The sequence below is a fragment of the Lagenorhynchus albirostris genome, chromosome 5, assembly GCF_949774975.1.
Source record: "Lagenorhynchus albirostris chromosome 5, mLagAlb1.1, whole genome shotgun sequence".
In the NCBI taxonomy this organism is placed as follows: Eukaryota; Metazoa; Chordata; class Mammalia; order Artiodactyla; family Delphinidae; genus Lagenorhynchus; species Lagenorhynchus albirostris.
In genome coordinates this window covers 65,543,209-65,568,216 of record NC_083099.1, presented here as the reverse complement: position 1 = coordinate 65,568,216, position 25,008 = coordinate 65,543,209, and the positions used below count along the sequence as shown (strand labels likewise).

Genomic DNA, 25,008 nt, shown 5'->3' with positions numbered 1-25,008 from the left:
AAGGATCCTTCCTTGCCTCTTCTAGCTGCCTGGTGGTTGTTTGCCAGTCCTTGGCGTTCCTGGCTACGGCCGCATATCTCCAATCTCTGCCTCTGTCTTCACACTTCCCTCTGTGTATGTCTCTGTGTCCAAGTTTCCCATTTCTTATAAGGACACCAGTCATTGGGTTAGGGTCCACCCTAATCCAGTATGATGTCATCTTAACATAATTTCATAGGCAAAGAACTATTTCCATATAAAATCAAGTCCAAGAGTTAGGACTTGAACATATCTTTTAGGGAATACAATGTAACCTAAAACATAGAGAATTTAAATAATTTTCCTAACATATACTAATTGGTGAAGACTCATGTGCAACTTATATAAAGATGAGGTCCCACATGATCCAGTCTCAGTAAGGGGTTACATCCAAAAAAACAGAAAACTTACACAATTGAAAGCAATTCACAATTTGACTCACTCTCTTGAGAACCAAAAAAGGGCAGAGATGTTCTTATCACAAACATTCTTAAATGTTCAATCCTCCATGCCCCCTCTCTCCCTCTCCTCTTCTTTCCCCTAAAGTCTTCAGGAATTTCACACCAAGGATCTCTTCTATCTCCCCTCATACCTCCACTTACACCTCATCCTCTGGGTCCCTCTTGGACTTGACAATCACAAAAACTGTTCCCTGACATGAGACCCTCCCTGCCATATGTGAATTTTAGTTGTTCCGAGTTTCTTGATTGTTTTCTCAGAATTTTATTTTTCACTGTATTGTTTGTGTGGAATTAAAGCAAAAATTTTCACCTCTTTTTCAGCTTTGTTGGGACCCAAGGGCTAGAAAAAAATGAGAGAAGGAAGTGAAATAGTGATGAGGGGGTCTCCATACATGACCATGAGGAAGGGAAGACTCAGGTGGTTATAAGAGATGGAGAGACTGGAAACCAACCCTGAACTTCCAGGCTGGTTCAGCTGCCCCACCTGTGTGCTCCCTTTGTTGGTTGACCTGAACCAACTGATTTTATGCCATTGGGTAGAAGCTAGAGGGAAGTAGCTGTCGGCCCAAATTTCTTTTTAAAATACTTTTAAAATAGAAAAACAGGAAAAAGAAAAATTACCTATCATTTCACTAGCCATTGTTGTTTGCTCTAATTCCTTCCACTTTTTATTTTCAATGTATACTTTCAACATAGTTATAATTACATTGAATATACAATTTGTCCTGCTTTTTCACTTAGTATAACCTACTAAGAATGTTTCCAGATCACTGAAAATTCTCCATTAATGCAATAATTAATAGCTGCTTAACTAAGCTAATGCTAATGCAACAGTTCCCCTAGAATTGGGTATTTACATTGTTTCCAGTTTTCTATTATTATATATAACTGCTAGAAACATCATTGTTCATAAGTTTTTTCCACAATTGGAATATCTTCCCCTCAATTATATTCCCAGTTATGGGGCCAGGGAAGAACTTTCTAAGCCAAAGATAATCCAAAATGGCCTCATCTATCTTGGAAGGTAGTGAGTTTTTCATCTCTGCAACTGATGGTGAAAAGGTGGTGTGAATTTTTCAAGGGTGTGGTAGAAAAATAAGAGGTTAAATGAGGTAAATTTCAAGGCCCTAAGACGGCATGAGACTGTAATTCTCAAAATTTCAGTTCACAAAGGTCAGTGTCTCTCTTTATCCCAGATTACTTCCTTACTCCCTATAACATGTCTAGTGCTGTGTAACAAACCACTCCAAAATTTAGTAGCCAAAACAATATCCATTTTATTTGCTCTTGATTCTGTGGTCAGAAGTTTAGGCTAGGCTTGGCAGGATGGTCCTTTTGCTGGATTTGCCTGAGGTCATTTCTGTGGCTCCAGGCTGTATCAGTCAGAGTTCAGTCAGAAAAGCAGAGCCTCTGTGAGTATTATGAGATAAAAGCTATTTATGGGCATTAGAACTCATGTAATTATAGGAGAGGCTAGGAAAGTAAAGATCCCAGCTTCTCCTAGACAGAGAGTTGGAGGACCACAGACAGTTCACTTATCCATTTTCGTGAAGCCCTGGCATGGGTGGAAATATTGGTATCTTCAGAGAAAGCTGAGAATTCAAGCCTATTGAAGAAGCCAAAGTTGGGTCATGAAGAGGGAGCTCATGGAGAGAAGTCTATGAGAAGCTGTTGGCTCTGAGCAGCTACTACGCCTGTGGGGACACCTGCAAGCCTCTGGTGGGCCTGGGCCACTCTTAGTCATCAGAGCCAGAAGCAGGAAAGAAGAGCTGTATGCAGAGAGGAGGAGAGTGAAGACAATTAGAACCTATTGGCACATCTACATCTGTCCATCTCTGTATCTGATCATAAAACAACCTCCAGAGAGTAAGGACTATTGCCTTCCAAACCACACAAGTTCCTGTTTTGGCCAACAGTAACCTGGAACTAGATAGAGAAGGAGATTCTGGGGAACATGGTTCCGAGGTTAACTAAATTGACAGCAGGACAATTCAGCACACTCCCTGAATGCCTAAATTAAATCTGAAAAGCTCTTCAAGGGCCCAGAGAAGATGTCAGTGGGGCTCCAGGATGAAGCTTGGGAACATGGACTAGCAAAGCTCTCAGGCATTTGGGCTTATAGGACGGCCTCTTTTTTTTTTAAATTGAGGTATAGTTGATGTACAATATCATATAAGTTACAGGTGTACAACACAGTGATTCACAATTTTTAAAGGTTAAAATCCATTTATAGTTATTGTAAAATATTGGCTATATTCCCTGTGCCGTACATATATCCTTGTAGCTTATTTATTTATACATAATAGTTTGTACCTCTTAATCCCCTACTCCTTTGTTGCCCCCTCCCCCACTGGTAACCACTAGTTTGTTCTCTGTATCTGTGAGTCTGTTTCTTTTCTGTTACATTCACTAGTTCATATTATTTTTTAGATTCCATATATAAGTGATATCATATAGTAGAGGACAGCATTTTTTGTTTGCCTCCTGTCTTAAAGGAGCATGAGCATTATTGACTAGGGAATCAGGATGCTGCATTGTGAACCTGAAGCCACCACCCACTAGATCATGACCTTGCTTGATTTATTTAAATCATCTGGGCTTCAAGTTTCTCGTTGGGTGGCTGTCAGTGTATTTGTTAAGCTCTGGTGAGATAACCTTATGGACATGTGGAAAGCAGCCATAGCTGTCCTCCCACAGAAATTTGACCAAGTTTTCTGCTGCTCTGCCTTAGCTTTGCCTAGGAGGTTTGTGCTGTTTCTACTAAGGTAGAAAATTCATAGAAAACAGGCTCTGGCTTCTTTTCCTTAGATCTCTCTCCCCTGTTCCCTGTCCTCAATAGAACCCCTTTCCTACATCAACAGAACCCCTTTCCTAGGTGGTGGTGGGAAGGGAGGGGCAGTTGAGACTCCTAATGCCCCTGGGACTTCGCTATTCCCTCTGCCTGGATGTCCTCCCCTCTGCCCCCCAAACCCTCCACCTACTATTTCTACCTGCCTAAATTCTACTCACCTTTCAGTCCCCAGATCAAAGAACATTCTCTTCTTCTTAAGTGGTCTCTGATTCCCCTCAGCTGGATGCAATATTTTCCCATCTTATAAGCCCAGCGGCTTCCTAGCTTTCATTGCAATAACTACAATCTGGTGATTCCCTAACACATACACATTTGAGTACTTATTCTCCTACTAAATTTTACATTCCCAGAGGCGGGGGGGGGGGGACTTCCTTATTAAGCACGTGCAACAAATAAGTAATTTTTTTTTTTTTTTTTTTTTTTTGCGTTACGCGGGCCTCTCACTGCTGTGGCCTCTCTCGTTGTGGAGCACAGGCTCCAGATGCGTAGGCCCAGCGGCCATGGCTCACGGGCCCCGCCGCTCCGCGGCATGTGGGATCCTCCCAGACCGGGGCACGAACCCACGTCCCCCGCATCGGCAGGCGGACTCTCAACCACTGCGCCACCAGGGAAGCCCAACAAATAAGTAATTTTTGACATCCTTCACATTATAATGCAGACAGAACTTGCTATATAAATATTTGCTGAGTTGAGTTGAAAGAAAGCAAATTGAGGACATGCATCCATGTATTGGTGCCCTAAATCACAATAGTCTGAAAGGACATGGCTGCCCATAAGAAGTAGAAAAATGAAGAGTCTGTGATCCCCAGCCAGATGGTTCTCTAATATTACGAATTTTGTGTTTTCATTTGATAAGGTATTTCCCTCCATCATGTTAATACGATGACCCTAGAAATGGGGTAGTCTGAACAGAAGCCAGAGCTCAATCCTCCATCTGTACTTAGAAGTCAATGGTTTTTGTAGATTTTTACAATCATAGCAAGGGCTGAAGATATTAAGTAGGGCCAGTGACCCCCTCTATTTAGGTTATGGCCAGAGCTGTCACTGAGCCACATCCTCTCTGGGAGACAGTCCATGCACCCAAGATAAAGTTTCAAGAGGCCCTTGAGCCAGAAAAGTTGTTTGGCAGAGTGCCTATGTCTTTTGCTTTGCACTCTCTGGGTTGGTGGGTTCCTTTCTCCAGGGTCAAAACAGTTCCAAAAACAAAACAAGTATCAGGGAATCATGATTATCTCTCTACTCTTGAGCAAGTCACTGCCCCTCTCTGGACCTCAGTTTCCTCTAGAAGGATGGGGATCGAAACAGTTCTTAAGGGTCCCTCCTTCCACACTCTGATATTCCAGGACTCTATTCGGAGCTGCAGGCTGAATTCCCAGGGCCCTGGGCCTTTTCTTCCCTGCTTCTAAAGGTATATCTGGCTCAGATTTCCCCATGGGTCTCAGCTGGGGCCTGCTTACCTGTCCTCTGGAATAGTGAGGCCCTGCAGGTGATGATCGTTTACCTGCCATCATAAACGGTCCTTAAGCCTGGAAGTTACAAGGAGGGAGGTTGTTTATCACGGACTTTCATTAGGTCTCTCCCTAATCCAAATTATCTCTGGCTGATTTCACTTGAAACTGTCCATGCTACAGGTACTATGGAACCCCAGAGACTTTGGGAATACCGAGTTAGGAAGGAGGCTGCTGTGCCTGGAAGTGTTAATGCTCAAGGCATGACTCTTCATTAGTAATTGATTCTGTATCACATGATTATAGACCACAAACAAGTTCAAGTTCATCAAGTTCTTCAGCAGGAAGCAATCTGTGTGCTGAAATTCCTGCTCACCATCCTCTAGTTGGTTTATTTAATGTATGGATATGATGACTTGTTAGAATACTAGTATGTCAGGACTGGAAGAGAGTGTAGAGCTCAGCAAGTTGAAACCCCTAGTTTACCAGGTGGATAACTACAGGAGTCAGCCACATAACAGTTTATGGTGGAGTCAGGAATACTCAGGACCTCTGAGTATGGTCCTCAGGAATACTCAGGACCTCTAAATGCCAGGTCCATACACTCCAAAGCAGAGGTCACCAAGATAGTGCATTCCAGCTCATGCAGTTACTCATAGAAGAAGCCTTCTCCCAGGCCCTCACTCTAAATCTACTTTGTCTTATTTTTATTAAGTTCTAATGATAGCAGCTTAACTGGTTTCTATTTTACAACATATTTCAGCTAATAAACTGATTTTAAAACAGTGAATAAAACATTACATAAAGAAGACGTAAGAATTGCAAAGGCATAATAGTCTGGGGACCTTCAAAGCAGGGCAAGCAACTTTACATAACTCAATATCCCTAAGATAGTTGATGTTCATAACAATGTCCCTGGATCACCAAGAAGGATTAGCATGTTTTACCTGAGAAAGCAGGGATTTGAATAAAGCACTTTAAAAAGCATTATACCCCGCTACCCCGGAAAAAATTTTTCTAGTCATAGCTAGGTAAAAACTTCAGCTACCTGGAAAACTCAGATCAGCAAAACAGCAAAACAGCTGTGATGTTCAAGGAAGTGACATTTCAACTGTGTGCAGATAGGCACGTTCTATAGCAATAAGGCTGGTGTGAGTTGGGCTAGTATCTGCAGAGAAGAGGAAAAAATAGCAAAGCTATGATCTCATTTTCTGTTTACACTTCAGTTCCCAAAGTTAGTGATTAATTGTCCTTGTGTTTTGTTGCCAGGGCAAATTGTTTTTCTTTAAAACTCCCACTTATTTTAAATAAATAAATCATTAGTTTCAAAACAGAAGTGTCAAATGTTAAGATACTTCTGACATACTAAACTAATGAACAAAACAATGAATTCATTAGAAGCTACTAGAGATAGGCAGCCTTTGAGAACTTTCTTTAATGACTTTGAAAGGCAGCAGAAATCATTCTTGGTCAGAGATTTTTCTCTCGCATCTTGGTTAAAATACCAATCTAGAGGTTGCAAACAGAAACACTACTTTAAAAGGATCGCGGTAGGTGTAAATGATAGAGTGGTAGGTAGGCCAAGTATTGGTAGTCAAATAAATATACCAACCAGCTACAACACTGTGCTTCCCAAACCAAACACATAAATTCTGCCTTAGGCAATCAGTTTAGAATCTCTCCTTGGGTCTCTGAATTTACCCAGGGCCTCAGACTCTTGCAAAGTAGGAATTCTTTAGCAAATAGGCAATATTTGCATCTGAGTCTTAACACAAATGCACCTATTTCTGGGTGACTCCAGTAGTTTCTGTATTATTAAGACTACCTATTAAATACAGTTCTGATTACGTCTTCCCTTTACTCACAGAATTGAGTCACTTGTTATTATGTCATTCAAGGTCAACTGTAATCTAGTTTCAACTTATTCCTCCAAATATATCTCCTCCTACAATCCCCACAGACTCCCTGGCATCTCATTGTTCTCAGAATATGTCTTGCACTTTTAGTTCTTAATGACAAATATTTATTGGGTAACTGCTATGTTCTAGGTCCTGCACCATGCACTGAAGATACATCTATGAAGAAAAGAATCTGAAAAAGAATAGATGCATACATATGTATAACTGAATCACTTTGTTGTACACCTGAAAATAACACACTATTAAGCAACTATACTTCAATAAAAATAATGAAAAGCATATGCAATTTTTTTAAAACTTCCACTTCTGATACAGATATTGTATCATTTTATAAATAAAACTCAGATATATCAATAAGTAATTAAGTAATTAATTAAGTAATCAAGTAATTAATTAATTAAAGTCTCACTCTCTTGCAGCATACATTCTAACGGGGATCCTTCACCTCCTTCTGAGTGCATCCTCAATGAGACACTTGTCACATTGTATGATAGCTCTGTCTCTGTTCTTCTCCCCCTGAACACTGCCTCCCCGTGACAGCTCTGTGTCTTACTCATCTCCCATCATCCCCACCCCACGCTTTGCTCTGTGGCAGGCACACACTGAATGTTCAATGAATGACTTATATTGTGTATAAACTTTCTTTTCCTGGAAATGTAAGTTCCTGTTGCGTATAGAATCTGTGAGATTATCTAGCTCTTATTTATTCTATTATCCAATGTTAAAATTTATTTATTTTAACATTGAGCTATTTTTAACAAATAAGCCATTTTGTTGTCAACAGGAATGACAAATGCCAAGCTACTTTTGATGGACCTAAACAAAACGAGTGAAACAGTGGCTGGACGGCCACATTGACTTAACCTGTAATGTGTCTTTCCTCAAATCCCAGAATCCCTAAACCCCTTTCTCTGGCTTTCCCAGGCTGCCTGGTCTACTTGTGGGCAGCCCCTCCGTCCTTTCTCCTGGAGACCAGCAGAGAAGAGCTAATTTGGGAAGGTGCTCATCTTGTTCCCTTTCTCTTTGACCCTAAAGGTAGAAACTGAGGAGCAGGTGCTGGCAACCTTCTGTGGCAGGGAGACCACAGACACAGAACAGACCCCTGGCCAGGAAGTGGTCCTCTCCCCTGGCTCCTTCATGTCTATCACTTTCCGTTCAGATTTCTCCAACGAGGAGCGATTCACAGGCTTTGAGGCCCACTACATGGCTGTGGGTAAGTTAGAGAAGTGGGTGGCGCATCCCCGGGTCTCCCTTTCTCTATCAAGATTAAAAGTGCCTTGTGCTCTCTTCTTTAAAATGAACACCTTATACTCACCACATAGATTCTACCAGTAATGTCTTACTGCATTTGCTCTATCACTTATCTATCCATCTATCTATCCTCTATCCATTAATTCATCTGTTTTGATGCATTTCAAAATAAATTGCAGACATCAGTACTCTTCTTCCTAAATACTTTAGCATGTATATTGTTTATCTAATCTATTCACATTTTTCGTTTTAATGTAAAATTTACATTCAATGAAATGCACAAATCTTAAGTACATTTAAATTTTCAAAAATTTATATTTGTGTCTAACACAAACCCCTAAAAAGATGTTGAGCTTTATCACTAACCCAGAAAGTTCCCTTGTACTCCTTCCCAACTGCAACCCACTCCCACCTCCTTTAGAGGCCACAACTGTCCTGATTTTTTTCCCACCATAGATTAGCTTTGCCACTTCCAAAACTACATATAAAGGAACACATACAGAATATATTTTGTGAGGTGAGGATTTTTTTACTCAGCATAAAGTTTTTGATATTCATTCATGTTTTTGCAATGCATCAGTAATTGTTTCTTTTCCTAGCAGAGTAATTTTCCATTGTATGAATATACTGCAATCTATTTATCCATTCTCCTATTGTTGGACACCTGGATTCTATCCATATTTGGGCTCTCAATAAAATTTCTATGAACCTTTTTGTACAAGCCATTTTGCAAACATGTTTTCACTTCTGCAGGGTATAGATCTAGGAGCAGAATTGCTGAGTCATAGGGTAGGTGTATGTTTAGTTCTATAAGAAATTGTCAAACTTTTTCCAAAGTGTCTGCACCATTTTGTATCTCTCCACCAACGTATGAGAGTTCTGGCTGCTCCTTATCCTCACCAACATTTGATGTTATCAATTGAAAAATGTTTAACCATTCCGTGGGGTATGTAGTGGTACTTCGTTATGGTTTTAATTTGCATTTCCCTGGTGCCTAGTGATGCTGAGCATCTTTTCATGTGCTTCGTGGCCATTCCTGTATCTTTTGGGAAGAAATACATGTTCCAATTTTTAAACTGGGTTGAGAACATACATCTTTTTATCCTTATATTTCCAACGCCTAGGATAGGGCTTGACCCCCATAGGGACTTAGAAAGAGAGAAGCAGCATGGAGGAGAGGTTAAGAGCCTGGATTCTAGAGCCAGCCCACCTTGATTTGAATGCCGACTCCACCACTTAACTCTTGGTGTGACTCGGAGTAAGTTCTTTAATGGCTCTAAGTCTCAGCTTCATCATCTATAGAAAGGGGATCATAATGGTCCTGCTTACTGTTATCACAACTGTTAGAGAACAGTGGCACCACCAGGAGTCAGGTTGCCTGGGTTTCAGCCAGGCTCTCTGTGATCTTGGGTAAGTCTCTTCATTTGTAAATGGAGATAGTGGCTACTTATGGGCCTTCAGAGAGGCTTAAATGAGGGATGCAGGAACCTCCCAACACAGTGAGTGGCCCATACTGAGTGCTCTGTAGATGTTGGCTGTTGTCTTCACCATCACACATGAACTGGTTGACTGAGAGGCTCTACCTGCCCCGCAGATGTGGACGAGTGCATGGAGCGGGAAGACGAGGAGCTGTCCTGTGACCACTACTGCCATAACTACATCGGCGGCTACTACTGCTCCTGCCGCTTCGGCTACATCCTCCACACAGACAACAGGACCTGCCGAGGTGGGGCCCAGCGATGATTCTGTGCATCACCATTATGCGCCATATTTTCCGATAAGATTAGGGGAGGCTCAGAGGAAGGACAGATGTGCAGTAGGGATGATTTAAAATGAAATCAGAGAGCTGTGCCTCAGATACCACGGGGATAAAGATGCTGAAATGCCCACCAGCCTGGAAGTCGGGTTCAGGTTCTCAGAGGACCGCATTTCAGAAGCCCTAGGCTCTAGTCCATCTTTCTTCCTGGGCAGCAGGAATTTCTGCTCCTTAGTCCCTATTTCCTCTTCTACTGTAACTGGCCAAGTCAAGGGAAAACCCAGGTTTCCCAGTCCTGAACCATAAACTAGGCTTCACCCACCAGGTCCTTTTTTCCTGCTCTTTCATGGCCCCTCAAGTTCCTCTGTTGATAGAGAGAACCTCAGTGCAAGGGAGAGAAGAGGGAAGAGAGAGGCAAAGACAGAGGTGGCAAGAAAACGTCCCATTCCTTCTAGCTCCCTTTGCTTTCACCTCTCATCAGTGTGCCTTCTCTGCCACAGTCTCCAGGCTGAGGCAGGGGTGGAGAAATAGGAGGACTCGGCCACTTTCCATGAGGACCTCCTGGGTAGCAGGTAATAGCCACATAGGAAAATGGTAAAATGTAATAAGTGCTGTAAAAGAAGTGTGGACATGGTACCATCAGACCTGAGTCTGCACAGAGAAGTGAGCAAGCACTTCTCAGAGATGGTGCCCTTGATGAAGGAGAAATAACAAGGAAAGGAGGGCACTCCAGGCAGAGAGAACAGCTTCTGCAAACATACAGAAGCATGACAGAATTTGGAATGTTTGGGGAATTGCCAGTAGATTAGTATGACTTCAGGGTAAGGATCTGCATTTTAGAAAGATCACTTGGAAGCTGAGTGAGGGATCATTGGAGGAGGGAAAGGCTGGAAACAAGAATTTTTTTTCCTTTCTCCTTCAAAAACTTCTACTTACTTCCAGATAAAACTCTATAGGACCCATCAGTACAAAGCAGGCACATAACAGGACTTTTCTTGAACAGGGTTGTATTTTCCATGGTTTTCATTCAGTAAGTATTTATTGAGTATCTACTATGTGCTGAGTACAGAGGGGCTAAGAATGAGCAATGTTTCCCAATCCTGTTTTTCATTTTCACTTCTGCCCCCAGGAGCCTTTTTAAACATTCTCTTCCTAATTGCCTCACCCATGAAATTTTAATACCACAGACATACTGTATATATGCTTATGCACTGTATGTCTATCTGTGTATTATGCATAAAAAGAGTAACAACTCCCCCTCCCAAAGAACCAATTTTGGCCCCCTTAGGGGCGATATTCTCCCCATGAAAGTGGTTGGTGTAGAAAAATGAAAGCTTCGGGATTCAGAAGCCACTCTAAACCTTGTTCTGCAGCTCATAGCTGTGGGACTTCAGGTTAGTCACGCCCCCTTTCTGGCCACAGTTTTCTCGTTTACAAATAAGCAGGATAAACAAAGGCTTAGGAAGAATTGTCATGCCAGATCCAGGATGGGTCAGCCCAAGGACAATGGTTCAGTGGCAAACAACAGGGCCTTGGCAGGGCTCAGCCATGGCCAGGATCCAGGACCCTGGGTGCTGGGTTGCAGCTGTGGTGAGGAACAGAGCAGAATCCCTGAGCTCAGGGAACTTACAGTCTAGTGGAGACAGGAAAATCCACTGACAAATATATTTCATACTGGCAAGCAGTGGTCAGCAGCATGAAGAGAAACAAAAGCAAGACCAGGGCCAGAGAGTGAGGGTACGTGTGAAGGTCCTGTGTTATATGAGGGATCCAGGAAGGCTTTGAGCAGAGACCCCGGGGAGTCCTGGGCTGAGGGGAGAGCAGGACAAAAGAAGACCAGACTTTCTACCAGACCACTCCATCTCAGACCCCTCCAGCCCCCGACAAAGACCAGAGAATTTGCCAAGAAAGTTTATCACACTCACTGCCTTTGAGTATTGACTCTGCAAATTACTGGGTGTGTGACCTTGGTTAAATCACTTCCCCTCACTAAACTGCAGTTTCTCCATCTGTAAAATGGGGATAATGACTCCTTCCCCACTTGCGTCTCAGGACCACTGGGAGAATTGTACAGTAGCCAATAAGAAAGGGGTTGCTGTGGCCATGGGTGTGGTGTGCCACTTTGCTCCGGTGTGTTTCCCACAGTGGAGTGCAGTGACAACCTCTTCACGCAGAGGACTGGCGTGATCACCAGCCCCGACTTCCCCAGCCCTTACCCTAAGAGCTCCGAATGCGTCTACACCATTGAGCTGGAGGAGGGTTTCATGATCACCCTGCAGTTTGAGGACATTTTCGACATTGAGGACCATCCTGAGGTGTCCTGCCCCTATGACTACATCAAGGTAAGAAGACAGTGGGCATAAGCCCTGGGAATGCTGGAAAATCTTGGATGAATTGGGAAAATTGACATTCTTGGCCCTCCCTTCTTCCAGGAGAGGGGGCCAAGCAGGTTTCTTCCTAAAAATAATTATTTAAAATAACATCTACCAGCTTAATTGGATCCAGTCTAGGGATCTGCCCTGTTCCCAAACTAGCCCTTTGCCCACCTGCAAAATCCCTTCTGCCAGGTAAAATAACATCATCATGAAGTAACACCAGGCTGAAGGTCATGGGGACCGTCTTAGAACTCTGTCTACCACACAGCACATCCTGGGAGCTATGCTATGAGCCTTATCCAGGCACGTAACCTCTTGGGGCTTCCCTTTGCCCCCTTGCCACAGTAAGGCTGACAAGATGAAGATGTACCCAGGATTATAGAATTCATCAAATGAGGGTTAAAGAGTGCTGGTCCTCAGAGGTAGAAGGAGAAAGAGTTGAAGGCATAGGCAGGACCGGGCCTGGGAGCTGGGAAATCCGGACCAGCCCAGAGTGCGTCTTCCCGTCTCTCCATCCCCGATGCCTCCATCCGAGTGTAAACCCTGCTCTCTTCCGGTCAACTGCAAAGCTACCTGGCGGGTTTGCTGGCTTCCACTCTTGCTCTACACGGTCTGCTCTCTCATAGAATCCAGGGTAAACTCTATGAAAGCCAGGTTACATCAAGATTGTATTTGGAGTAAACATAAATTCCTCAGCACAATATGGCCCTTGTCTGCCTTTCCAACCTCAAGCCAGGGCATTCCCTCTGTTCCAGCCCCACTGGCTTCCTTCCCATTCTTTTATTTATTTATTTATTTTTAATTTTTTTTAACATCTTTATTGGGGTATAATTGCTTTACAATGGTGTGTTAGTTTCTGCTCTATAACAAAGTGAATCAGCTATATGTATATATATATCCCCATACCTTCTCCCTCTTGCGTCTCCCTCCCACCCTCCCTATCCCACCCCTCTAGGTGGTCACAAAGCACCGAGCTGATCTCCCTGTGCTATGTGGCTGCTTCCCACCAGCTATCGGTTTTACATCTGGTAGTGTATATATGTCCATGCCACTCTCTCACTTTGTCCCAGGTTACCCTTCCCCCTCCCCGTGGCCTCAAGTCCATTCTCTACTCTGCGTCTTTATTCCTGTCCTGCCCCTGGGTTCTTCAGAACCATTTTTTTTTTAAGATTCCGTATATATGTGTTAGCATACGGTATTTATTTTTCTCTTTCTGACTTACTCCCCTTTGTATGACAGACTCTAGGTCCATCCGCCTCACTACAAATAACTCAATTTCGTTTCTTTTATGGCTGAGTAATATTCCATTGTATATATGTGCCACATCTTCTTTATCCATTTGTCTGTCAATGGGCATTTAGGTTGCTTCCATGTCCTGGCTATTGTAAATACAGCTGCAGTGAACATTGTGGTACATGACTCTTTTTGAATTATGGTTTTCTCTGGGTATATGCCCAGTAGTGGGATTGCTGGGTCGTATGGTAGTTCTATTTTTAGTTTTTTAAGGAACCTCCATACTGTACTCCATAGTGGCTGTATCAATTTACATTCCCACAAACAGTGCAGGAGGGTTCCCTTTTCTCCACAACCTCTCCAGCATTTATTGTCTGTACAGATTGCCAACAAACACATGAAAGGATGCTCAGCATCACTAATCATTAGAGAAATGCAAATCCTTCCTGTTCTTGATACTTGCCAGGCTCTTTCCCACCTTTGGCCTCAACTTTCATATAAGTTGTTTTCGCTGCCTGGAAAGTATTCTTCCCTCCTCTTTCAATGAGAAGCTCCTTCTCATCCTACATGTTTCAAATCCAATGTCACCTCCTCAAAGAGGCTGTCCCTGACTTCCTATTTAAAGTTATTATCTATTATATTAATGATGAATTATACAAACTACATAGATTTTACTACATAAACATATAGCATATATTTGTATTATATCTATACATCATCCTGATTGTTTTTATAATGCTTACCAAAGCCCGTAATTATTTTGTTTATTATCCATTAGTCTGCCCCCACTAGGCTGCAGGGTCTTTGAGAACAGAAGCCTTTTCTGTCCTGTGCACCTGGACAGGGCTCTTCTCCTTCCTGAGCCATAATAGATTCATCTATGAGCAGAGGATTATCGGCCTGCCTTGTCCACTTCCAGGGTCATTGTAAATTGTAAATGGGAGAGTGGAGATGGAGCCCTTTGGTGAATGGTAATGCCCACTAAAAATGTGAGTGAACACCATGGGCTCACATTGAAGCTTCCAGAAAACCCCGGGTGCAGTGTAGAGACAATCCCTGCAGCAGCCTCTGCCACTCAGGTGTGACCCTGCTTTTTCTCTGTCTTGCCCCTCACAGATTAAAACCGGTCCAAAAGTTCTGGGGCCCTTCTGTGGAGAGAAAGCCCCAGAACCCATCAGTACCCAGAGCCACAGCGTTCAGATCCTGTTCCGCAGTGACAACTCAGGCGAGAACCGGGGCTGGAGGCTGTTGTACAGGGCAACAGGTAACACGGCCTCTCCCCTCCTGGGTCACACTTGGGTCCCATGCTCAGCCCTCATGGGGCAGTGGCCACGTGGTGAGGGGGAGCAGGCCTGGGGCTCCTCCTGGCATGTGGCAGAACTCCCAACTCTGCCAGTGAGCAGCTTGGGACCGAGGCAATTTCTCTTTGCTGATTCAGTTTCCCATCTGTAAAATGGGCGCAAGGGCAGCAATGATGGTGGGTTTGGACTAGATGTAGATTTCAAAACTGGCTGCACTTCAGAATCACATGAGGAGATTTAAAAAAAAAAAAAAAAAAAAAAACTGTTTCCTGAACTTCACCCCTTCATGCTGTGATTCACTGGGCGTGGGGAGGACCCCTCCAGTGCCAGCCCTCCTCACGTCTGGGGCAGGAATTTGGGTGAGAGTCTGTAGCTCAAAATGTTTCACCATGGCCGTCTGCCTCCATGTGTCCCCCAGACTGACAAAGCCCACAAGCCTCATTCCCCAGTACCTCAAGGCACTCAGTCCTGGTCCATACCCTGCTGGAGGTATTTGATCCAACGGGCCTGCAGTAACTCGAGGAAGAAGTGGGTAGACATCAGCGACAAGACCACAGCTGTGTGTGACTAATCCAGTTCAGAGACTATCCTGGACTTGGCTGCATCATCACATTTAGTGCCTGCTTGTGGGGAGAGGCAGGAAGAGGATATTAACAAAGGAGAGTTTGTCCAGGAAGGAGGAATCCTATCCAATTTAGCCTTTTGAAGAGAGGGCTCAGGGGCATATAATCACAGTCTCTCTAACACTTTGAAGAATGGTCTTGGGAAGAAAGAGTGGGGTCATCGTGCGTGACCCAAAAGAGCAAACTATGCCCACTGAGTAAAAATTACAAGGGTATAAATTTCAGTTGAATATGAAAATTCTGTTCCTTTAATCAGAGGAGTCTAGTATGAAAGATACAGGTTGGGAGGTATCCAGCTCCCTGTCCCTGTAGGAATGCAAATAGATGTCTGAGGTCTACTATAGAAGATGGAAAGGGAACATTAGACAGGAGTTGCACTCAGTGACATTTAATATCTTTTCCAACCCTGAGTTTTGATGAAATCATCTGGCCAACCACTTCATTTTACAAATGAGGAAATAGAGGTCCATGTTGGAAAGTGACCTGCTCAAGTTTCCAAAGTAAGCCTTCTTCAGGGCCTGGTAGGTCCAGGCCCCCACAGCCTGGGAGTATGGTTTTTGTGTGGCTTTTCCACCTTCATCAGGCCTTGCATTCTAAGGAATGGCCTCTCGTGACCAGACTTTTCTTTGTTTTCTCACCTTCTCCTTTCATTGTTCCCCACCAGGGAATGAGTGCCCCAAGCTGCAGCCTCCTGTCCATGGGAATATCGAGCCCTTGCAAGCCAAGTACTTTTTCAAAGACCAGGTGCTCATCAGCTGTGACACAGGCCACAAAGTGCTGAAGGTACAGGGTCCTGCCGGAGGAGGGAGGTCATCCAGGCCAGAGAAATTCTCCAGAGCCTCCCAGGGCAGGCGGGCTTCTAGAGCTTGTCCTGGTCCCACCACAGTATTTCCTACCTTCTCCATAAACCTCCAAAATGCATCAGAGATTCCAGTCTTGTGAAAATTCAAAGTGTGTGTCCCAGACTCTCATTTCTGAAGGTGACACAAAAGTCAGAGCAAATCAAATCCATGCAGCCCGATAACCAGTACAAACAACATTAACAAAGTTTGTCAGGCATTTGGGGGGGACCTGGGATAGAAGTAGAGATTTTGAAGGTGGCAGGTAGGCATTGCTTGCTCTCTGAAACAGTCGTTCTCCTAGGAACCCCATGGTTAACTTAAAAACAACAACAAAAACAAAATCACCTCCCAACCCCACCTGAGATCAATTCAAGCAGAATCTCTGGGGCGGGGGGGTCCCAGTGACTGTTCTCTGTTAAGTTGCCCAGGTGAGTCTGATGTGGGCCAAGCTAGTGGACCGCTGCTCTCAGGGAACGATCATCCAAGTGAGGGCCCCACGACATCAGCACATCACTTGTTAGAAATGCAAAGCTGTGGTCCCCAGGCCAGACCCACTGATTCAGAAGGGCCCAGTGACCTGTGCAAAAGCCCTCAGGGGCTCAGGGTTGCTGCCGCTCACTCAGGTTTGAGAGCCGCTGCTCTGAAGGAGGCACGGGTCCAGGTTTCCCTTCAGAGACAGCCTCCCGGACCCCTTCTTGCACACAGTCCTGGCCTGTCTCCAGAGTAGGAGCGGGGGGATACGAATTCAGCATCTGTCTTCCCCTTAGCTTCAAGCTCTTGGAGGCCCACGGTTGGGAAAGCTCAGGGGAGGGCAGCCACCTTTGCTGTTCGAGCTGCTTTCACTGGGAAAAACCACAGACCCCACCGTTCCTCCTTCCCATACCTCCTTCATGTTTCTTCCCAGGATAATGTGGAGATGGACACGTTCCAGATCGAGTGTCTGAAGGATGGGACGTGGAGTAACAAGATTCCCACCTGTAAAAGTAAGAAAACACAATCGGTTGATTCTAAGGCTCATGAGCTCCCCAGCACTGGTGGGGTCCGAGCAGAGCCCACACAAGGGGGGAAACCTGGCAGGTACAGTCTGAGCGGGTTAGGGCAGGAATTCCACAGGCACATCGGGGTTGGACGAAAGTTTATTAATGTTTCTTTCAGCAATAAGATGTTAGAATTCCGAAAGGACCTTGTGGGTCCCAGTTTGTTTTCTAAATGCTAATTTTACCTCTGCCTGCAGGCAGGTTGCCAGATTTGCTAAAGGAATAGCTTGTTTCCAGGTTCGAAACTAGCTCTGGCGATTGCTAATTCAGGAAACTATTTTGGCACTGGTGCCCAGAGCCCAGTGACCTTGCCAGCCTTTACGTGGCCATCAGCTATATCCACTGTCTCCTGGGACAGCTCATGAGCTGGGGCTGTGCAGGAAGGGCTGTGTGGTCAACACAGTGAAGCAGGGGGTCCAGTTCTGCACTGGTTCTTGGGACCCAGAGTTCTTGCCTTGGCTCTGCTCCTAAGCCACGCTGTGACCAGGGACAAGATCCTTCACCTCAGCTGTAAAGATTTTGGATTAGCTCTAGAATATATCCCACTGGTTCGGAAATAATGTCATCCCTATAAATCACCTAGTGAGCTTGTAAAAATACAAATCACCGGCCACCACGCCCTCTGCCCCTAACCGGGTGATTTCAGTGCAAGACGTGTAAGGACCACAATTTTAGAAAACTTATCTGTGGCAACAGTGATGAGAGGAGGCCTGGCGCCAGAAAGGGAAGAGAAAAGAGGGAGGGAGGGAAGGAGGATATATTTTCGAATGGAGAGGTGAGGAGTTGAGAATTAGGGTGGGTCCTGCCCAGCCCCATTTCATGACCTCATATAAACTTTAGAGTGTTGTCCTCTTCCCTTCTAATAAACGGCTTGGGTCCAGTAGGCAGGCGGATCCACTCCCACTGCCCCAGGGGGACACTGTCAGGGTGGGACTTCCCTGAGGCAAATCCCAGGCATAATTTTGGAGCAGAAAGTGCTTGTTTTCAATTTTCTTTTCTATATGATGATGAGGCTGGAGTCAGCCCAGTGTGGGAAATGGGTGCACTTTATGGCTGCAACAAAAAGTCTCCACAGACACTTACTGGATGCCTGTGCAGAGGTCCACAGGGAATTCAGATGGAAAAGACAGGGCCCAGGCATTGAAGAACTAAATGCCAACAGACACATCTGCCACCTCCTGCAACACGTGGCTCGTGTGTGGTGCTGTGACTAAGTTCTGTGTGAAGCACTTTGCAGAACAGGGCAAGGAGGCGGTCTGAAGGACGAGGCAGAGGATGAGGGGTAGAGAGGACAGGGTGTTGCTTTGGAGACAGGAATTTCTAGATTCAAATCCAGACCCCACCAGTTAAATATGCATGAACACTTGACTGAGACTCATTTGGCCTGAGTTTCCTGCATTGTTGATCGTTCTGTGGACTGAGTTAATGTACGTATCACAGCCATGGAGCACCAGGAATAAGTAAAAGCTCTGTAGAAGCTTGTTTCTTTCTCCTACCCAGCCCCCTCATAGGAAGAGGTTTGGTTTCTCTCATTCATACTCTTGGAAAGTAGGAAACGGTAATAATTTTTTGTCCCTGATGAAACACACACTTTTTTTTTCTTTTTTTTGCGGTACGCGGGCCTCTCACTGTTGTGGCCTCTCCCGTTGCGGAGCACAGGCTCCGGACGCGCAGGCTCAGCGGCCATGACTCACAGGCCCAGCTGCTCCACGGCACGTGGGATCTTCCCAGACCAGGGCACGAACCCATGTCCCCTGCATCGGCAGGCAGACTCTCAACCACTGCGCCACCAGGGAAGCCCGAAACACACACTTTTTATTGTCACAGAATTATTGATAGAGTAAGGCACTAATGTATCTGCTGGTGCTCTTTTATGTGACGTATGCTAGTATACAAAGGTATGCTGTCATTTTGTACAAAAGAAAAGAGGAATTTTTCCTCCCTAATATGGCCTGGTTCTCCCAGCATAGCCTGAATCAGGACTATTAGACTCCCCACTCAGACACACCCGGCATCTCTGCTTGTTCACTGAGTAGGTATTTATTGAGTACTTTTGTCCCAGGCATGTGCTGGGTCCTAGGGGAGATGCAAAAAAGACAAAAAAGACTGAGAAGTTGTGAGTCCCCAGGGACTGTGGGGAAAGCAGTTGGGAACAGACAGAAGTGTGTGTGTGCAGTGAAGAAACTTGCACCAAAACAGGAAGTGGGAATTATGGGCTGTGGTTCTGGCCCTGCGTCCACCTTGCTGGGTGACCCCAAACCAGTCCTGCTCTACTCTGATTCCATCTGCCAAATGAGGGTTTGGACCAGAGCAATGCAAAGCTTGCTGCACGGGCAGAATGTTATCATTGCCATGAGCCAGGATTTATGACTGTGCAAATTCTCAGAATGGTACGCATTCCACAATCCCAAGCTGTCCTTCACACTGGCTGTACCTACACTATGCATTCTTAATCGATTCTGGTGGAGTGATTTCTGTATTTCCTGCAGCAACTGTTTCTGCTTTGCTTGCTAATTTTTCTTTCTCTTCTTTCTCTCTCTCCCTCCTTCTCTCTGCTTCCTTTCTCTTTACCTCCTGACCCCTCTTTGATCTTCATCATGGTGGCAGAAACGGAAATGGATGTGGAGAGCGAACCTGAGTCAGAGCAAGTGGCAGAGTGAATGGCGGGACCCCACACAGTGCAGACATCCAGGAATGGACCACTCACAAGACCCCTGGGTCCCAGAGCTCCTCCATCCCTCCCCATCCTGCCAACACTCCATTTCCCATTTCAGTGCGGATTAGAATGGATGCTGAACAAGGCAACACAGGCCTAAGCAGTTGAAACCGCGGCATATGTAACAACTCTCCTTTTGAGGGTTCACCCATCATACAAACATTATGCTGAAAAGATAATGAAAAGATAATGGGGGATTTTGTTTTAGCACTTCTATGTGGACTATACTCTTATCAAAGGAAAAATGGCTTTCATTCTAGAGATGTTCACATGGTCTTAGGTAGACCAGGTCAAAGTGGGCCCTGATTTCCACTCCACACTTCAAGTTTAAATGGGCCAAAATGCCTGTGACTTTATGACTTTAATATTTGTCCCCATTGCTCCTTTCTTAACAACCATGAGTAGGTGAAACTAACAATAACTCATATAGCATGGATTTTTAGGAAACCTAGACCTATTCTCATGCCCAAGAGTTTCTCTTCCACCTGTACCTAACACAGGGCTGAAATTCCATCATCAGAAGATCTTTCCTCTGGGGTTTACAAATTTTGCATTTCTGGAAATTCCCTAATTAAAGTTGTTCAAAAGATAGGCATCACGCTTGAAAGCAGCAGTCCTCAGCTCTGGTGCCATGGGACATCAGTGGGTCATAAATAATGATAAAGAAAGGGCTGTGGGGGGTGGGAATCTCTGCTTCAGCCTGAACAAAATCTGGGTAGACATATCAGAGCACCCCTGCATTACATTGTGACTGCTCAGTCTATTTGCTGATTGAATAGCCTCTTGATGAAGGTAGAATCCTGCAAAGTCGGACAATGAATGGTCCGGAGACTGCAGCACCATCCTAGGTCAAGGGCACCCTTGAGAGAGGAGATGGGGCAATCACTAAAGATAAGCATCAGTTGGATCAATATTTTTAAGACCACAAAGTATAACAGGTCTTGTACTCAGTGTGAGAGAGGGGATCGTAATTTAGACGGAAGATATGATATAAAACCAAATAATTGCAATACCAGGCAACTTAAGATACATGCCTCAGAGAGCAGTGAATAAAGGGCCATGCAAGGAGAAATGAGGAAGCAGCCCTATCCAATTAGAAGAATGAGAAAAGCCTTTCAAGAAGCAGCGATGTTCGATCAAGGCCTGGAGGGTGGCCAGAGCATGAACCACAGGGTTTCCTGTGTAGGGAAAGCAGCAGCACAGTGAGGGGTGTGTGACACTGGAATGCAAGGGCACGGCAGGAGGGACGAAGATGAAAGTGGGGTGGGGCAGGTCAGGGGCATCCCTGGGACCTGAGGGCCAGGTGAGCTGATTGTGTGTGGTTCCCTAGGAAGCCCCAAGACTGTGTCAGTGTATCCTCAGGGCGGCAGGGCAAGAAAGACATGTCTGAAGGAAAGTAAATGGCAGGAAGAGTGACAGTGGAGACAGGGTGTGGGTGGCACAACCCAACCCAGAGACTGATGAGAATGGGAGGCCAAAGGAAAGGGGAAAGAAAGAGCGTTTTGATCCCAGAGTGTGGAAGTGGCCAGACACACTTCAGAGAAGATGATGAGACCCTTTCCCAAGCAAAGAAGATGGACTAACTGAGGAAGCAGGGTCTGGATCTAGCATCTTGGATTGTGGCAGGCAGAACTCAAAGGGCCTTCGGAACGGGAAGCTGTCTCTAGGTCCCAGAGACGCATGGCTCTTTGCCTGCCAGTGTAGACTTGGGGAGAAGGTTCACCTCTTCCCCACTCACTATACCCAAGCTGAAATGACCCTCTGTTTTCCACTGTCTGTCACCCCCTCTGTCTGATTGTAAAACCAGCTTCATCAGTGGGCAAAGTTACTTCTCTGGAGTAAAGTGAAAGCAGGCTCTCCGTCCAGACAATCTCTCTGCACCAGTGCTGGCTGCGTACAGGCTCTCAACGGCCTGACCACCTAGCCATGTCTATGACTGACTCTGGAATCCTCCACCCAGAACTAGGTATTAGGTCTTGAGGATAATTTGGGCAAAATAAATTGCTAGACCGAAGTTAAGGGACTCAAGAGTAATACAAAGATCCAGGCACTAATCAATGGTATTTCTTAAAAAAGGAAGAAAAATCTGCTTAGAGACTCTGCAGGAAAATTCTTTTAAAATTGTTTATAGCTTTAGATAGTAAATATTATTGCCTCTTGTTATCATAGTGCTGACCCTTACATGCTTTCTCCTCAGAGTAGAAGGGTGTCTCTACCTTTGGGAGATCAAAACAAATGGGAGCGATTTGTCCAGGGGGATTGGAGGCCAGGAAACAACACTAACCAGTTCTCTTGGCGTTTGCCTTCCTTGTAGATAGGAGGTACCTACCTGCTTTTACTCCCATGCTTCATCCTTCTCCTCCACCCTGAAGGGTCTTAGAATCATCTGTATTTTCAGTTAGATAACTCTCTGTTCAATCAAAAATATAAATTTGGAGTCCTAAAGTTAAAAATCACAATTTCTGAATAGCGTCTCAGGGCTAAATTGCCCCTATCTCTGTTTCCCGAGGTGACCAGGTGAAATTCAGGAGGAGGGAAGCTCTGGCTTTAGAATATGATCCTCTGAAATTATCAGAAGATGGATAGCTAATGTCCACCATTACCCAGCTAATATTGATCACAGGCCGTTTTCACTAGAAAACAGGTCCTAAGAACTGTGAGTCTGGTTTACTTAAAAAAACACTGAGTTTAAGGTCAGATCTGGTTCTCTGACTGTAATTCACCATGTGACCTTAGACCAGTCAAGTCTCCCCGCTCGGCTCATCTGTAAGTAAAGATGATGTTCTAGGTTGCCTGACTTCAGGTTCCTTTCCACCTGCGAAGTTCTGAGTCCTCTGGGATTCTTCAGTTCTGGCAGAGGCTGTTTGAACTAAGATTAGGATTTCCTTAGACATGAGCACCATCTTCTAACAAAGGCCCCTGAAGAGACATTGACAAATTGGGTCCTCAGCCCCTGACCTGGCGCCTGGCACACTCGTGCTGGACTGGCAAGCTCTCCTAAGATCACCTCTGAGGAGCAGGCATCTTTGGTCTTGCCCTACAGCCAGCCCCAACGTCCAGCCACCAACAACCAGAGAAAATGAGTAGGTGAAGACGAAAAGTTGGTCCCTCCTGACCCCCCTTCTGCTTTCTGTGCCTGCAGAGAGCCAGCAGGGTGCGGCTGTGTACTCATGCAGGAGCTGGGTTTCTTTTTGTTTGTACTTTTTCATGCCACGCTCCAAAGTGAGCACAATAATTGCTCTTACTCAGCATGTGGTTGGGTCTGGAAGAACTGAAGGTTCTTTGGTTCATGTGAGCCAGAATTTTCTCACTGAGACATGGGCTTCATGCTTGGACAGAAGAGGATTGCACAATAGAACTGGAAGTCAAGGAAAGGGCCCTGGTGGGGAGAAGACTGGGATCTCCTTGAGTCTCAGCAGACCTGCCCCTGCCCTGGAATTGACACCAGGCCAGGTGAGTTGACCACACAGCAGTCATAGATGGGAGACACCCCAAATACAGGGCCACCATGTGCATAGACTATAACGTTGCTCTCTGGAGTTGTGTGCAGTGTACAAGCCGCACATCGTATGAGACACGCACCAGATGGCCCCAGGAAGAAGAGGAAGGGGTAATTGAGGGGTCTCACTCTCTTCTCTCTCAGTTGTGGACTGTGGAGCCCCAGCAGAGCTGGAAAACGGACTGGTCACATTTTCCACCAGAAACAACCTTACCACATACAAATCTGAGATCAGATACTCCTGCCAGCAGCCCTACTACAAGATGCTGCACAGTATCACAGGTGAGCCTTCCACGCTAGACCAGCACACTCCGTCCTCACACGCTCTGGGTCTCAGGGTTAGGCTGGGGGCTGAAACAGCCAGTCTGTTGGCCACGGTTTGGGAGGAATTGGGAAAAGAAACCCTTGGAGACATGCCTCACCTCTCCCTGCCTCAGGCCTGCACCCCGAGTTAAGCTGCATGACATCCCCGTACCCACACAGACATACAGCCTCTGGCAGAGAAGGAACCCTCAAGGAGATGTGAAGGCCAGTCAGTTCTGCTTCCACCACAGACTAGCACTAAGAAAATTCTCCTAATTTCTCAAAGCCTCCAAGTCCTCCTTCCAGAAAGGGAATAGTGATAGCGCTCACAGAGCCAGCGTAAGTCTCATGAGATGGTGGGCACAAGTGTGGTTTATGAAAGGGTTTGTTAAGTGGAGAAGCGGGGGCAGAGGAAGTGCGTCACAGAGAGCTGTGTGACTAATGATGAGAGGTGCATCCCAGGGGCTGGGCGGGGCCCCGACAGGCAGGAGTCAGATTGCTCAGAGCCTTGGACACCATACTGAAGAGCATCCTGTTTATTTTTGAGGCCAGTGGGGAGCTATTGTGATTTTGAGCAGAGATGAAACGATTCCCAGTTTAGAAAGATGTTTCAAGTTGCAGACAGGACTGGTTCAGAGAGAACGGCATCAGAAAGACTTTGGAAGGCTTGCGATGATCCACAACAGAGGAGTTAAAAACGCAGATCTATTTTCCATGTGCTATAAATCACCTATGTTCTCCTTCTTCTTCAACCTTTTCTCCCTCTCCCAGATGTATATACGTGTTCTGCCCAAGGAGTCTGGATGAATGAAGTCCTGGGGAGAAGCCAGCCCACCTGCCTGCCAGGTACCTCCCCCTCAAATTCTCTGCCTCAGGGTCTCCCATGCCAGGCCCTCGGGCCGCAGGTGCTCTGGCTGCTGATGGAGTAAGGGGTGGGGAGGTCAGGATGCTTCGACTGATTTTTAAGAGATAACGTCAGAAGGGCAAAGGTCAGAAAAGCCTAGCCTCACATCTTCTCAAACCAGCCCGCCTCTATGTTCAACCTGTTCTGTCACACCAGGAGCCTTCTTGCCTCTTCTCTCTGCAGTTCTGCACCCTTCCCACCAGGTTTTTCATCCCACAGAGTTGGTGTTTGCCCTGGCTGTGCACCAGGAAAAGTGAGAAAGTAGACACCTCGTCCTCAAGCACTCACTGTGTTTCAGAGGAGGTGGAAATCAGACAAATACCAAATGACCATAGGACAGAGCAACAAGCTCTTCCAAAGAGCAATGCGCTCAAGTCTTAGTGACTGCTACCTCCCCCAAGCCTGTCTACTGACCCCACTTTAAAATGAACAAAGAATGTTGTGGTAATAGGAAATGTCCCTGGCCATCAC

At 45.5% G+C, this 25,008-nt stretch overlaps 1 protein-coding gene across 2 annotated transcripts in view; it reads left to right on the top strand.

Annotated features, from left to right (window-relative positions):
• The window catches only part of MASP1 (MBL associated serine protease 1), a 48,180-nt gene that overhangs the window by 17,771 nt on the left and 5,401 nt on the right, over nucleotides 1-25,008 (top strand). Inside the window, exons 3-10 of one of the 2 annotated variants that reach the window (XM_060150258.1) lie at nucleotides 7,733-7,910; nucleotides 9,543-9,674; nucleotides 11,850-12,046; nucleotides 14,429-14,576; nucleotides 15,901-16,019; nucleotides 16,983-17,061; nucleotides 23,475-23,612; nucleotides 24,405-24,479. In XM_060150258.1, the coding sequence (XP_060006241.1) occupies nucleotides 7,733-7,910; nucleotides 9,543-9,674; nucleotides 11,850-12,046; nucleotides 14,429-14,576; nucleotides 15,901-16,019; nucleotides 16,983-17,061; nucleotides 23,475-23,612; nucleotides 24,405-24,479 (1,066 nt within the window). Of the gene's footprint in view, nucleotides 1-7,732; nucleotides 7,911-9,542; nucleotides 9,675-11,849; nucleotides 12,047-14,428; nucleotides 14,577-15,900; nucleotides 16,020-16,982; nucleotides 17,062-19,722; nucleotides 20,260-23,474; nucleotides 23,613-24,404; nucleotides 24,480-25,008 lie in introns of those variants that run through there. The other variant, XM_060150259.1, reaches the window with a different exon arrangement.